Source organism: Primulina huaijiensis, chromosome 2, assembly GCF_012295235.1.
Source record: "Primulina huaijiensis isolate GDHJ02 chromosome 2, ASM1229523v2, whole genome shotgun sequence".
Classification (NCBI taxonomy): domain Eukaryota; kingdom Viridiplantae; phylum Streptophyta; class Magnoliopsida; order Lamiales; family Gesneriaceae; genus Primulina; species Primulina huaijiensis.
Genome location: NC_133307.1, coordinates 15,832,172 through 15,847,043, shown reverse-complemented (window position 1 = coordinate 15,847,043; position 14,872 = coordinate 15,832,172). Strand labels below are relative to the sequence as shown.

The window sequence follows — 14,872 nt, the reverse complement described above, 5'->3', positions numbered from 1 at the left end:
TGTATGAACAGCAATTGAAAAAGCAGCAATAAAACTAATATAATTAAGATAAAAACCAAGTATATTGCGAAAGTGAGAAAACTTAGTCTCTGGCAATTGTTTGCTGAAGATGTCAGCAGCTTGTTGTTAAGTTGACACATATTCCAGTCTGATAGATTTCTTCAAAGCATGATCTCTAATGAAGTGATGCCTGACATCAATGTTCTTGGTCCTTGAGTTAAGAACTTGGTTGTAAGTTATTGCAATCGTGCTTGTATTATCACAAAATATGGGAGATTCTTTAGCATCAACTCCATAATCTTTTAGTTGTTGCTGAATCCAGAGCGGTTGGGCACAGTAGCTTCCAGCAGTAAGGTATTCTGCTTCAGTTGTGGAAGTGGCTATGGATGTTTGCTTCTTGCTGAACCATGATATCAGTCTGTTTCCTAGAAACTGACAAGATCCACTGGTGCTTTTACGATCTAGCTTACATCCTGCATAGTCCGCATCTGAATATCCAACTAAATTGAAAGAAGAGTCTTTAGCGTACCATAATCCCACATTTTGAGTGCCTTTTAGATATTTTAAAATTCTTTTGGCAACTGAAAAATACGATTGCTTAGGATTTGCTTGAAATCTAGCACACATGCAAACAGCAAATACAATATCAGGACGACTAGCAGTTAGGTACAATAATGAACCTATTAAACCTCTGTAGAGTGTCGTCTCAACTGATATTCCCCCTTGATCATTGTCCAGTTTGACTGATGAACTCATGGGAGTGCTGGCAGCTGAACATGTTTCCACGCCAAATTTCTTGAGCAATTCTTTTCTTGTATTTGGTCTGACTGATAAAAATACCAGTGTCCAGTTGCTTCACTTGTAGTACGAGAAAGAATGTCAGTTCACCCATCATACTCATCTCAAATTTGTCCTGGTGGTTGTTCAACATAAACTTCTTCCTGCAACTGACCATTCAGAAATGCACTCTTTACGTCCATTTGGTAAATTTTAAAGTTCTTGAATGATGCATAGGCAAGGAACATTCTGATTGCTTCCGGTCTTGCAACTGGTGCATACGTTTCATCATAGTCAATTCCTTCTTCCTGCTTATATCCTTGTGCTACAACTCTTGCTTTGTTGCGTGCAACTGAACCATCTTCGTTCAGTTTATTTCTGAATACCCATTTTGTACCTATAATTGTTTTACAAACTAGTCTTGGAACTAAGTTCCAGACATTGTTATGGGTAAACTAATTTAGCTCATCTTGCATTGCATTTTATCCAGTTAGAATCGATAAGAGCTTCGTCAGTTTTCTTCGGTTCCAGTTGTGAGACAAAAGCAAAATGAACGAACAAATTAAGCATTTGATTTCTTGTTCTTACCGGGTCAGATGGATTACCTATCACCAATTTTGGAGGATGTTATTTCTTCCATCTGAGTTCACTATTTGCTGCTTCCATATCAGCAAGTGTTTCTGTTGGCAACTGAATGTTTTCAATTTCAGTTGGAGCTGTATCAGTTGGTAACTGAATATCATCTGTTTGCTCCACCAACTGATTATCAGGAGCAGGTTCCTGTTCAACAGATTGATCTAGTATTTTTGGTTCAGGTGTTTGAAGGATATTTATTTTGATATGATTTTCTTCTTCATTATCATCCTCCAAACTGATCTCTGTAAAACGATCAACCAGCTCAACTGGATCAGTTGACTTATTAGTTAGCACAGTTTTATCAAAAACACCATGAATAGATTCTTCAACATTTAAAGAGCTTTTATTAAAGACTCTATATGCTTTGCTAACTAAAGAATATCCAAGAAATATTCCATTTGCAGATTTAGCATCAAAGGCTTTTAAATGATTTTTACCATTATCAAGAATAAAACATCTGCAGCAAAATATTTTGAAATAAGAAACCACACTTTTTCTTCCATGCCAGATCTCATATGGTGTTATCACATGATTCTTATTAATCATTGATCTGTTCTGAGTGTAACATGCAGTGTTTACTGCTTCAGCCCAAAACCTTTGAGAAATACCAGAATCAGCAAGCATTGTTCTAGCAACTTCTTTAAGGGTCCGATTTCTTCTCTCAGCTACACCATTTTTCTGAGGTGTTCTAGCTGCTAAGAGGTCATGATTGATTCCAGTATTTTCTAAAAAAGTTGAAAGATTTTGATTGATGAATTTAGTCCCTCTGTCAGACCTTATTCGATCAATCCCAACTGATTTTTCATTTAATAGTCTTTTGAAGAGCTTAATCAGTTGTGCAGCACTTTGGACTTTGGATTTGAGAAAAATAACCGAAGTAAATCTTGAAAAATCATCCACAACCACTAAGGTGTATTTCATTCTCCCTAAACTCATGACTGGTATTGGACCAAAAAGATCCATATGTAACAGTTCTAAGCATCGAGAAGATGATTTACAACCTCTATTTTTGAATGAAGATCTTACTTGTTTATCAAACTGACATGATGAACAAACTTTTTCTTTTGAAAAATCTATTTTGGGCAAACCAGTTACAAGATCATGGTTACTCATATAGGCAGTAGATTTAAAGTTTAAGTGGTTCAACCTCTTATGCCATAAACATTTTTTAGAAGACTTGGAAGCAATGAAACAAACTGGTGCATAAGGTTGTTCAGTCCAACTGACTTCGTAAGTGTTTCCACAACGATTTCTAGTTAGGATGACCTCATCAGTTGAGTCTCTAACCGAACAAGTGTGTCTGTCAAACTGAACTGAGAAATTATTGTCGCATAACTGACTGACGCTTATCAAGTTATACTTCAAATTCTCAACTAGCAAAACATCTTTAATTGTAAAGTTACCATGGATAAGCTTATCCTTACTCACAGTTTTACTTTAGGAGTTGTCTCCAAAACTGATGTTTGGTCCAGTATATTTGATCAGTTGAGATAGCAAATTTGCATCTCCTGTCATATGCCGCGAACAGCCGCTGTCTAGATACCAAGTTGATTCTTTGTTTGTATCTGTTACCTGCAATCACACACAATATATAATTTTGGTACCCATATTCATTTGGGTCCTAAACAGATTAGTCATTTAGGAACCCAGACTTTGACCAGTCTAACTGACTTCCCAGTTGCTGTGTTTCAAATGGTTTTTCTCATATTCTTGGCAATATGTGTGTGATGTGAGGATAAAATAGTATGATTTGTATCCTTTTTCAACTGACTGTTCTTTTTATATCGTTTCTGAACTGGCTTACAGTTGTATTAATTGTAATAGTCATTCCTTGAGTACTGATTTTTGCGACTGAATCGTTTAGGTGACCAGTTTCTTGAATCAGTTGAACTCTCAGAGCTATATTCAATTCCATACCGTTTGCCTTTGTTCTTAATTTTAGTCAATTGAACAGCTGGTTTAATTGGTTCTGAGAATTCATTTGCCATAGTTGATTTTACAAAGGTAATGTACTTTCCTTTGTTTTCATTCAACATTGGCTGTGTATGACTTGCAGAATTTTCATCATGACTGTTAAAGCCTAAATCAGTTTTATCAGCAACTGATTTTTGTGAATTCTGTATTTCAGTCAATGCAACTGAAGACTTGTTCCAAGATTGAATCAGTTCAGTATGTTTTGAAATTTCTGTTTTTAACTGACATATCAAAGCTTGATTTTCAATCATTTCAACTTTTTGTTGTGCAATCTCCCTTTTTAGACTCGACAGTTCAACTAACTCATCAGTTTCTATTTTTTTGTCATTGGGATCAATTTTCTCAGTTCTAACCTTCTGAAATGATCTAGCAAGTTTGTGATACTCATTTACCATGTCATGCAATGCGGTAATGAGTTCCTCACAAGTGAAATCAGTAGAGCTGAAGTCAAATACTTGTTCACTTGCTGGCTCCAGTTCAGCATCATCTGCATTAAGCACTTGACTTCGTTCTCATCTTCACTTGAACTGATTGGGCTTTCTAGTTCTGACTCGTCACTGTCAGTTTCTGCCCACTTAGATTTGCTCTCTTCAGCCAAAAGCACTTCATGTTTCTTTTTGGATGATTTCTTGTCATCCTCGGTCCTTTTTCTGTGCTCATAGGGCTTTTTTCCCTTTTCAGTTTATCCTCGACTGTCTTTCTCTGGCTTAGGACATTCTGCTATAAAATGACCAGATTTGCCACAATTGTAGCAAGCATATGATTCTTCTTTGGAATGATTTTTCTGATATTGCTTCTGGAAATTTCCTTGATTCTTCCTCATAAATCTTCCAAATTTCTTGACAAACAATGACATAGCATCATTGCTCAATTGATGAGCAGATTTGTCAACTGAACTAGTTGGTTCCAGTCTCACAGCAGTTAAAGCAGTTGTGGCAGCTGGTGTTGAAGGTTCTTCTTCTTTGGTTTTTAGTTCAAACTCGTAAGCCTTTAGATCAGCAAACAAGTCATTAAGTTCGATCTTGTTAAGATCCTTTGACTCTCTCATTGCCACGGTCTTGACATCCCATTCATTGGGAAGACCTCTGACCACCTTCAGTGCCACTTTTTTGTTCGAATATACTTTTCCAAGTGCATTCAGCTCATTGATAATACCACTGATCCTCTCATCATATTCGTGCATGGATTCTCCAGCCTTCATCTTGATGTTGTCAAATTTCTGAATAGCAACTGATAGCTTGTTCTCTTTCGTTTGCTCGTTTCCTTCACACTGCTGGATCAGTTTCTCCCATAACTCTTTGGCAGTTTTGCATATTTTGATTTTGCTGAAGGTGACTTTATCCAGCGTTTTGTATAAGATATCATTTGCCACATTGTCTAGGTTGGTTTTCCTCTTATCCTCAGTTGTCCATTCCTCTCTTGGCTTTTCTATGCGATGAGGTGCCCCATTAGTAATGGCAACTGCTGTATTTGCTTTTAGGATCTTCATGGGACCTTCAGTAATGACATACGATATGTCGTCATCTTGTGCAGCTAAATGAGCCTGCATTCTGATTTTTCAGTCGTCAAAGTCTTCTCTGGAAAACATCGGTAATTTATTGAATGAAGACATGTTGATCAGTTTTGTGAATAAGAGTATTCTGAGACAAGATTCAACTGCCCTGATACCACTTATTAGGATCGGTTGATTGGTTGAGATGTGTTTAGAAGAGGGGTTGAATAAACACTCACTATTTTTTAATCTTTTCGAATGAAGTGTCAGTTTTGTGACAAACTGAAACTAGGAATCTCGTCAGTCAATGACAGTCAGTTTAACTGATAACAATTGCGGAAATAAACTGAATGAAAGAGAATAAATAAATGAAGTAAGAACACACAAAGATTTATGGATGTTCGGAGACTTCAAATGCTCCTACGTCGCCCCTTTTATCACAAGGATAAGATATGCACTAAAAGACTTTGATCGATACAAAACTTGTACAGACTCACTTCAGTTTGGACTTAACACTGCCAAAACTGAAACTCTTAGTTTACGAAATATCTCACAGTTCTTCGATTGAACTTAGCACAACTGACCTAGGTTAAAATCAAATAAACAACAAAACATTTTGTGCTTATAAGCTCGAAAGATAGCCTCAAATGCTACAAATATCTCTGGTGAGTGTGAGCTTTTTGATTCTTGAGTAAGAGCGATAAATTCAGAAGGGTAACAACAAGCTTAAGAGAATAGATAGATCGATCGATAGATATATATTTCTCAACTGCTCTTCTCACCTATTTATAGGCTTATCTTCAACGGTAATGTTAAATATAATTTTAATCTTTATACCCGTTGATTGCCACGTCAATATTTCTCTGACATTCGTATACTGTAAGCTCTGAAATGCGGCGTTCTAGTATGAGTTGCAGTCTGCTTTGTACTGTTGTCAGTTGGATGTCCTTTTCTCCAACTGATGATGTGTACAACTGAATGATCAGCTGATAAGCAATCGCAAGTAAGCTCACAACTGAATATATCAACTGATCAGTTTCCAACTGATCTGTCAGTTGACTTCGTAAGTTCAGTTCAGCTGGTTTCAGTTGCTTTCGATAAACTGCTCATTAATCTTCAGTTAGGCAACTGTCAGTTGATTTATATAGTTCAGTTACTTCAAACTTCTTGATCAGTTTAGTCCAATAAATTAAACACTTAGTTTGTCAAACAACCGAAATTAAGTTTCCAACATTTTGGTAAAGCGACAAGCGCTCGGTCCTACAATTGGTATCAGAGCCAAGGTCACGGGTTCGATTCCAATTGATTGCAGGGAGTGCAATTATTGGGAGAGAGATTGTTGGGTGCAATAATTGCCCTTGCTTGGTAGAGCGATCGAACCGTCGTACTTGAGTTGCTGTGGAGTTTAAAATATTTGAGTTGCACCATTACCACCAGCTATAACTTTTGGTAAAGCGGAAAGCGCTCGGTCCTACATTAGTCTATCACCCAAAAACTGACATGAACCGCTGTTACTTTTCCTGTCAATTTTGCAACCGACGTAGTCTACGTCTGAATATCCTACAAGATGAAGAATTGAATCTTTGGGGTACGAAAGACTCACATTAATAGTGCCCTTAAGATATTTAAGGATTCGTTTAACGGCATTAAATTGAGATTGCATGTTATTAGATTGAAATCGTGCGCATAAACAAATAGCAAGCATAATTTTAAGACTACTTGCGGTTAAATATAACAGTGAACCAATTAATCATCTGTACATTTTTGTGTTCACATATATTTCCCCTTCATCTTTGTCCAGTTTGATTGATGTGCTCATAGGAGTAGTGGCTTGGGAGCAATTCTCCATCCCAAACTTTTTCAGCATTTCTTTTGTGTAGTTAGCTTGGTTAATGAAGATGCCATTCTTTGACTGCTTGACTTGCAGCCCTATAGAGAAATTCAGTTATCTCATCATGCTCATTTCAAACTGCTCCTGCATTATCTTGGAGAATCTCTCACACAATTTAGGATTAGTTGATCCGACTATAATATCGTCCACATATATTTGTACAAATAACGATATGCCATCTTTTGAAAATTTAAATAAGGTTTTGCCAACTGTTCCAATTGAGATGCCATAACCGAGCCAACACTACAACAATGCACCGATTAGCCCTCGCCTAACCCACAAAGCTTCGACTCATGCACTTAGACATCATCTTACTTGACGTGTACAACCCCTTAGCAAACTCGACAGTCCCCTTGCACAAGGATCATAAATAAAAAAAACGTGAGTTGTATGCGTAAACATGCGGATTTCATGACAAACCGAATGCAAAAGCGATTTAACATGCAAGAACTATGAAATCTTCATACATGGCACGCATATCAGTATATATACAATATTAATGATGAGAAAAGAAAGATACATAGCGTGTCTTAACGTTTATGTGCTTAAAAACTTGAAGATCTATGCGCGGGACGTGAACCGGAGAGGCGGGGAAGATTTTTCTTGAAAACTTGAGGGATTTTCGAAGCTGCTGCATGTTTGGTGCTGTAAAAACGAGGGGAGGCTGCTGTGGAGGGTAGGGGACGACTGCTAGGTGTTAATTAGTTTAGGGTTTGCTTAGAGTAGTGTTTAAATAAAATACAAAACACTAATGGACCCTTAATTAAATTTTAAAAGGATTAAAAGGGTTTTGAGCCCATTAAGCATTAAAACAAACTCATCAAGCTCAATAACACTCCCGAAAAATATTTCGTTTAGGTAGATTTTAAAAAATATTTCACGAACCCTCGAAAGGTCCCTCGATTCGTTAAATTTTGCGTACCGGTTAAAAATATGTCCCGACGAGTAAAAATACCCACCAAAGCCCATTAAATGCATAAAAATCATTAAACACATATTTTAAGTAAAACCCTAGATTGCATGCAATCAGATTACGTAGTTCGAATTTCTTAGACCTTACACCTATATTGCAAAACTTTTCATTCGAACTTTAGTTTTAATTCCATTTTCCAACAGGATCTCCGACACGACTCAATTTATAAAAAAATATTATTTTTTATTTAAAAGTATTATTTTTTCACGGTGAATATAAATCGGGACGATCAGTCTTACAGATAAATTTTGTGAGTCAGATTTCCGACCTGACCAAACTCATGAAAAAATATTATTTTTTATGTCAAAAATATTATTTTTCATAGTGAATATAGATCAGATCGATTCAACCGTTAATAGACGTGCTCAAAAAAGAATTATACGAGCGCTGCATATTTAGATTTAAATTTTCAAGATAAAATTAGATTTAATTTTTTTGAGTGAGAAAATAGAGTTAATTGTTTTTTTCCCCTCAATTCCAAATAAACGTGAATATGGTATTACCAGCTTACCCTTCAGTAATTATGATATTACCATGTTAACATTAGGGTTTAACCATAAACCCCTCGTTAAAAACCGAAGCAGCCCTCTTCTTCTAGACCCTTCTCCTGCTTTTCGGATGTAGTAAAAAACGCAGTCGCAGACTTGAAACTCAAGAAAAAGGAGATCTTTGCTGAATTTTCTCTGCAAAATATCAAGTCCCCACATCACAGATATTAGTTAATTCTTCTTCCGGTCTTCGCATTTTCTTGCCCAAGATTGAAACATGTATCGTTTCGCAGCAAACCTAGCATCCAAGGCCAGGTATCCACGAACCCATCAGTAGAAGCTTTACATTTCAACATTTTGTTGTGAAATTCATTTGGTTTTTGTTTATTAGATTCATTCATTATTGTTTATTGTTCAGGGTTGCAAGAAGCAGCATCCAGCAGGTTTTTTGTCGACCAAAAGACTCGTTTATTTGTTTATTTTATTGATTTGAAGTTGAAATGGTTCTGGTTTACCATTAATTATAATTGTTATCGTGGGTTTTTGGTTGTGTTTTTGTCTCTGTAGTTTGGCAGTAGAGTGGGTTGTACCAGGAACTATGCCGCAAAAGACATCAGATTTGGAGTGGAGGCGAGGTCTCTTATGCTTAAAGGTGTGGAAGATCTCGCAGATGCAGTTCAAGTCACGATGGGCCCGAAGGTATTACTTCTTTTCGTTGATCATTCTTTATTTGTTGAAGTAGGCTCTGTGAAGTTGCCTCGCTCTTCATAAACACTTTGAAGGACATGATCGAGGTGTTAGAAGAGAAAAATAGGATTTTGACCTGGTGATTGATTTATTTTGTTTTTGTGTTCAAGTGGTATGATATGATGGGAGAGAGGCGAACCAAATGGACAATAGGTTTCTAAAATGTTGCCCTTCTATAAAATTTTTGGCAGTGCTTGAAGTGTGACAAGTGGTCTGTTTTGGTTAGCAATGATAAATTGCAGTTAAGTTTGCTATATCTTTTTATGCTTATTCTGTAACTGGAGTGCTAGTTTGACTAAGATTTTGGACATAAACAGCCCTGTAGAGTTGTTATTTATTGGGTATTAGAATGTGTTGTGTGCTTGACTGCGTTCTTTAATATGTGCTGTGTTGTTTAGAGCAGTTTCTTGGTGGTTTAGTTTTTGCAAGTTCAGATTGATGTTTTGGATTCTTTCTTCACCATATTCTCATGAGTTTACTTCCAGATCAAGTTTTGGTGCTATGTTCTACTTTGATGGTTGATCAATGTTGTTTTATTATTTTAGGGGCGTAATGTGGTGATTGAACAGAGTTGGGGTGCCCCTAAAGTGACAAAGGATGGTGTGACAGTTGCAAAGAGCATTGAATTTAAGGACAAAGTTAAGAATATTGGGGCAAGCCTTGTAAAACAGGTTGCAAATGCTACAAATGAAGTGGCTGGAGATGGTATGCTGTAAATCAGTATTAAATAATAGATTTACTTAATCTACCTAACATACACATGGATAGTTGTTTTATGTCATCAAGATTGTTTATTCATGCTAATAATATGCTTATTTTGAAATTTTAGGTACTACTTGTGCTACTGTTCTCACTCGTGCAATATTTGCCGAAGGGTGTAAATCAGTAGCAGCAGGTATGAACGCCATGGATCTAAGGCGGGGAATTTCCATGGCCGTTGATTCTGTGGTCACAAACTTGAAAAGCAGGGCGAGAATGATAAGCACCTCAGAGGAGATTGCTCAGGTTTCTTTGTTGCTCTCTTTCTTTGAACGAATGGAGTTTTGTCTATGTTTAGTGGTAGTCATATGGTGCTCAATGAAATAGTTGTTTTTTAACTATCAATTGCAATATTCCTTTCGTAGGTTGGGACAATCTCTGCTAACGGAGATAGAGAAATAGGTGAGCTGATTGCAAAAGCTATGGAAAAAGTTGGTAAAGAAGGTGTCATTACAATACAAGTGAGACATTGTCCTTGCATGTATTTGTTTTATGCTGTCCAAGTAAATTGTGTGGATTTGTTGTCTTTTACCGGATGTGTGTTGGGTTTAATTTTTTTGAACTTTGTTGCTTCAATATCTCCTTAATCTAGTTATCCTCTGTAGGATGGAAAGACATTGTTCAATGAACTCGAAGTTGTGGAGGGAATGAAGCTGGATAGAGGTTATATTTCTCCATACTTCATTACAAACCAGAAGAATCAGAAATGTGTAAGTGTATTGAACCAATAAGACAAGGAGAGTGGATTAAGTTGTACTTTCTCTCCAACTTAAACTCACGATTTATCTCTGATAGGAAATGGATGAACCCCTCATTCTTATTCATGAGAAGAAAATATCAAGCTTAAACGGGATTGTGAAAGTTCTAGAGCTGGCTTTAAAGGTTAATCCGTTGATCCTTACAATCATCTTAAGGTCATGTTAACTCTTTGTTGCAATTATATTTTGCGTCTGTGCAGAGGCAAAGGCCACTATTGATTGTTGCAGAAGATGTGGAAAGTGAGGCACTTGCAACTCTTGTACTGAACAAGATTCGTGCTGGAATTAAGGTACATCTATATTTTTTAACGTCGAAGTATCTTGATCTACAGGAAAATCATATTGACTTGTCGTTTTTAAAAATTAATATTGCAGGTTTGTGCTATTAAAGCTCCTGGTTTTGGAGAGAACAGGAAATCTGGTTTGCAAGATCTTGCAGTTTTAACAGGAGGCCAGGTAATGCTTATTATGCGCCATTATTTCTTCCTCGAATATAGTATAGCATGTGGCAACGTGTTTGATCTAGCTGTCCTTTGTAGGTCTTAACTGAAGAACTGGGACTGTACCTTGACGAAGTGAATTTGGATATGCTGGGCTCATGTAAAAAGGTACATTGTAGATTCTCTCGTAGATGTTTTAGACCTTCTAATTTTATTTTGGGAACAAGTTTACGTGTAACCTATATTTATTATTATTTATATATTGCATGGATTTAGCTTACAGTACTTCTTTTAGGTCTCTATATCCAAGGATGACACTGTTATACTTGATGGGGCTGGTGAAAAGAAAGTCATAGAAGAAAGATCTGAGCAGGTTCTTTTTTCATTTACTGCATCAGTTTTAAACTTTTTGTGGAATGTTTCTTTAATAGTTAGTGCATGGAGTCTATGTTCTGGCCACTTTGAATCCGGGATATAATGCCATAAATAAAGTGCTAACATAGGATTTATGCTTTATATTTGTGAAAATCTTCAAAAAAGTATTTTTCTCGTGGAGCGAAGGCATAGAGACGCTTCTTTGAATCTGGAACAAGTTTTTATTTAGTCGGTTTTCTGACAAGACCTGCTTATACTCGCAGATTAGGTCAGCAATTGAATTGAGTATGTCTGACTATGACAAGGAGAAGTTGCAAGAGAGGTTAGCTAAACTTTCTGGTGGTGTAGCTGTTCTTAAGGTCTGTCATCCATATCCTACATGTTCAAGCGTCTAGGTTTAGATTAATGATCAGTGATGGACGTGATCTATTTGATTTTAGTAAATGGTTTTGCCACACAGATTGGAGGAGCCAGTGAAGCAGAGGTTAGTGAGAAAAAAGATAGGGTGACAGATGCTCTAAATGCCACAAAGGCAGCCGTGGAAGAAGGAATTGTGCCTGGTATATTCTATTTTCCATCTTGTCTGGCATGAAAGTATATTGAGAATTCACCGCTGAAGGTGTTAAAAAATTGTACAGGTGGTGGAGTTGCTCTACTTTATGCATCGAAGGAATTAGATAAGTTGCCAACTGCGAACTTTGATCAGAAGATTGGTGTTCAAATTATTCAGAATGCGTTGAAGGTCATTCAAACTCTCTCTATCTATATATAGTCTGTGTTGTTTGTCAAATTAAGGATTTTAAATCGTGGGAGATCAACAGCCCTTAGCGAGCCAATTTGTTTAGCCACTTGCGATATCAACATACATCATTTATTTACATTTTTTTGACCTTTATGTAGATGCCGGTACATACTATTGCCAAAAATGCAGGAGTAGAAGGTGCTGTTGTTGTCGGTAAATTATTGGAACAAGATAATCCTGATCTTGGATACGATGCAGCTAAAGGTGTGCTCAGAAATTTGTATTTATTGTGTGCCAGGAGAGCGTCATCATGCTAATATTTTTTGATCAAACAGGTGAATATGTTGACATGGTTAAGGCCGGAGTGATCGATCCGTTAAAAGTTATCAGAACAGCTCTTGTCGATGCTGCTAGGTAAGTCAAGACTTGACTATACCCCGGTGAATTGGTTATAGTTCCAACATGAATACCACATGATTGAACAACAATCAATGTAAATCAGTGTTGCTTTCTCACTGTGGGTTGTAGAATAAGAGTCTAATATGCAAAGCTGTTCAATTTTCTGCAGCGTCTCTTCTTTGATGACCACCACAGAAGCTATCATCGTCGAACAACCTACTGAGGAGAAGCCATCCCCGGCAATGGGTGGCGGCATGGGTGGAATGGGTGGCATGGATTACTAAGAGAGTAAGAGATGATCTGATATATTCGTTTGGAAATCAATAATCGATGAATGGGGTTTTGGTGAGTTTAGATGCGCTATCTAAATCCATGTTTCTGTTATTTATGGAGAGGTGAAAACATTAATCTCGATGTCGTAGGAGTGATTGATGATTAGAGACTAATTGTTCAAAGTTACCATTTACCATTGAGAGCAATTGGAGGTTTTGTTCTGTTACTGATCTTTACTTTGGGTGGTTTATAGTTTTATAAAACTGAAAATCGTTGGCCACATTTTGAATTTTCTTTATTTTAAGCAAAAATTATCAAAGTTTAAAATTATTTCTTCGTTAGAGATTTTGTTGACATAGCCCATAGGTATAATAACATATGATTGTTTCTTTTGAAGCTAAAATAATTCATTTTAAGGCTGAACTTACTTTGTTATTTATTATCATTTAATACATTGTTAAATGTTTTAATATTTGTGTGAATATTGATATTTTTATGCTCATAGTAAAATAATTTAAAATAATTTTGAACATTTGTTTAAAGGTCAGAATTTAAATCGATCATCCAACCAAATTCAATGGGACCAAACCGAAAATCAGATTTAGGTTGTATTAATTATCAATGGTTTGGTTTTCTATTTGCTGAAACAGTGAAAGTTCGAGTTTTCATCCAAAACCAAGTCAATCCGGCTTTGCTCAAACAGGGGTGTCAAAAATTAATCCGACATGAAAAATATCAGGTTATTTTTGTGCGATTTCAAGGTTTGGGTCAAATCGAGTTTGACATGAAATCTAATCCTAAAAAAATTAGGTTGAGTTCAAGTTTACTAGAATTAAGAATCAGGTCAAACATCCATTTGAACACATCATATCCATATATATATTTTTATTTTAGAGCTATTCTCAATCTTATTTTTATAACTAGTATTCACATTTTTATTTTCTCATTTCGCCTCCATTTCTCTTCAGCCTTCGATCTCTTCGAATGTTTGACTCATATAAAAGGTGTAAAACGATGAAGAAGTGGAGCTTCAAAGTTTGAAGTTTTTGGTCGGTTTGATTCGTGTATAGTTTTGGGCTGGGGAATTTTTTTAGTGCATTTGTTTCAACCCGACCATAAATCTTGCTAAATTACTATAATAATTTCAATAACCACTTCTTAATGAAGGAAATGATTGATGGATTTTAGTTGATAGTGTAATTTTCACCATAAATGAAGGGTACTCTTCTTAAGATAAAATTTGAGTTTAAGTTTAAATGATTATAAAATAAACTGATATGACTTAAATTAAATTGATACATGCGTATCACCTAATAGTTTTTATTGAACTGAACTAACAAGACTATCGTTAAAAGACCATCAAACAAAATCAAAAACATGCTGATCAACTACGCTAACACAATATGAGATAGACAAACAAACCATGTTGTCTAATTAAAGTGATCTGACGACATTCTCAGAAGACAACTAATAGTAATCTCTGTGAAAGATTTGGTCTATTGGTTACCCCTTTCAGCTAGTGTCACAAAAATTAAATTGGTCGTTACTATTTTTGGATACACGACATGAACACGTGGCACCTTCTGCATAATTTTCGGGTATACAATTCATCTGTGAGTACCATCTATGTTTATTAATGTTGGGGGAAGGCTTATAAAAAGGGATGAATAAATATTGAAGAAGAAGACTGTTACATTGAATTTTATCAAGCATTCTCAAAATACTCAGTATTTCTCAAATAGATTTATCTTAAGATGACTTGCACACCCACAAAGTTCTATCAGATCGATTAAAGATTATCTTGTACACACCTTTTTCTCACATCATTTTTATACACGAACTTAGCTGTTTAGCGTGAATAATTGTAACTGTAAAAAACCTGCTTCTGACAGATTGAGTTAAGAGATATTTACTAGAAGTTTCAGCTTGGTAAACCAAGCTGAAGTAAGTTTGTACAAGAGTTATACCGATCAAATCTTCTAGTTAAATCTTTCTGGAAACAGAAAGAGAGATGTAAAAGCTTTATTTTCGAACTTCCGCAAACAAATCATCGCCCATATTTACTTATAGTTATTTATTTTATTTTAGCTTATCATATCTGATATGAATATTTAATATTCACTTTGTATTTTGTGTTGTTTCTGCACA

General features: G+C 35.9%; 1 protein-coding gene across 1 annotated transcript; it reads left to right on the top strand.

Moving 5' to 3' along the window:
• Positions 1–8,341: 8,341 nt before the first annotated feature.
• On the top strand, positions 8,342–12,950 carry LOC140967248 (chaperonin CPN60-2, mitochondrial). The gene is made up of 18 exons (XM_073427660.1): positions 8,342–8,546; positions 8,650–8,674; positions 8,799–8,930; positions 9,524–9,683; positions 9,808–9,983; positions 10,103–10,198; positions 10,343–10,447; positions 10,533–10,619; positions 10,696–10,785; positions 10,871–10,951; positions 11,035–11,103; positions 11,231–11,308; positions 11,574–11,669; positions 11,771–11,870; positions 11,949–12,052; positions 12,211–12,316; positions 12,388–12,466; positions 12,621–12,950. The coding sequence occupies exons 1-18, from the start codon at positions 8,509–8,511 to the stop codon at positions 12,733–12,735; spliced, it is 1,737 nt and encodes a 578-aa protein (XP_073283761.1). The 5' UTR covers positions 8,342–8,508; the 3' UTR covers positions 12,736–12,950.
• Positions 12,951–14,872: the final 1,922 nt, after the last annotated feature.

Excerpts from the sequence above, each read along its gene's own strand:
- LOC140967248 (XM_073427660.1), top strand. The coding sequence starts at position 8,509 with ATGTATCGTTTCGCAGCAAACCTAGCATCCAAGGCCAG. Across the intron at positions 9,684-9,807 it reads AAATGAAGTGGCTGGAGATG|GTACTACTTGTGCTACTGTT; the intron begins GTATGCTGTAAA and ends TTGAAATTTTAG. Across the intron at positions 11,871-11,948 it reads GGAAGAAGGAATTGTGCCTG|GTGGTGGAGTTGCTCTACTT; the intron begins GTATATTCTATT and ends AAAATTGTACAG.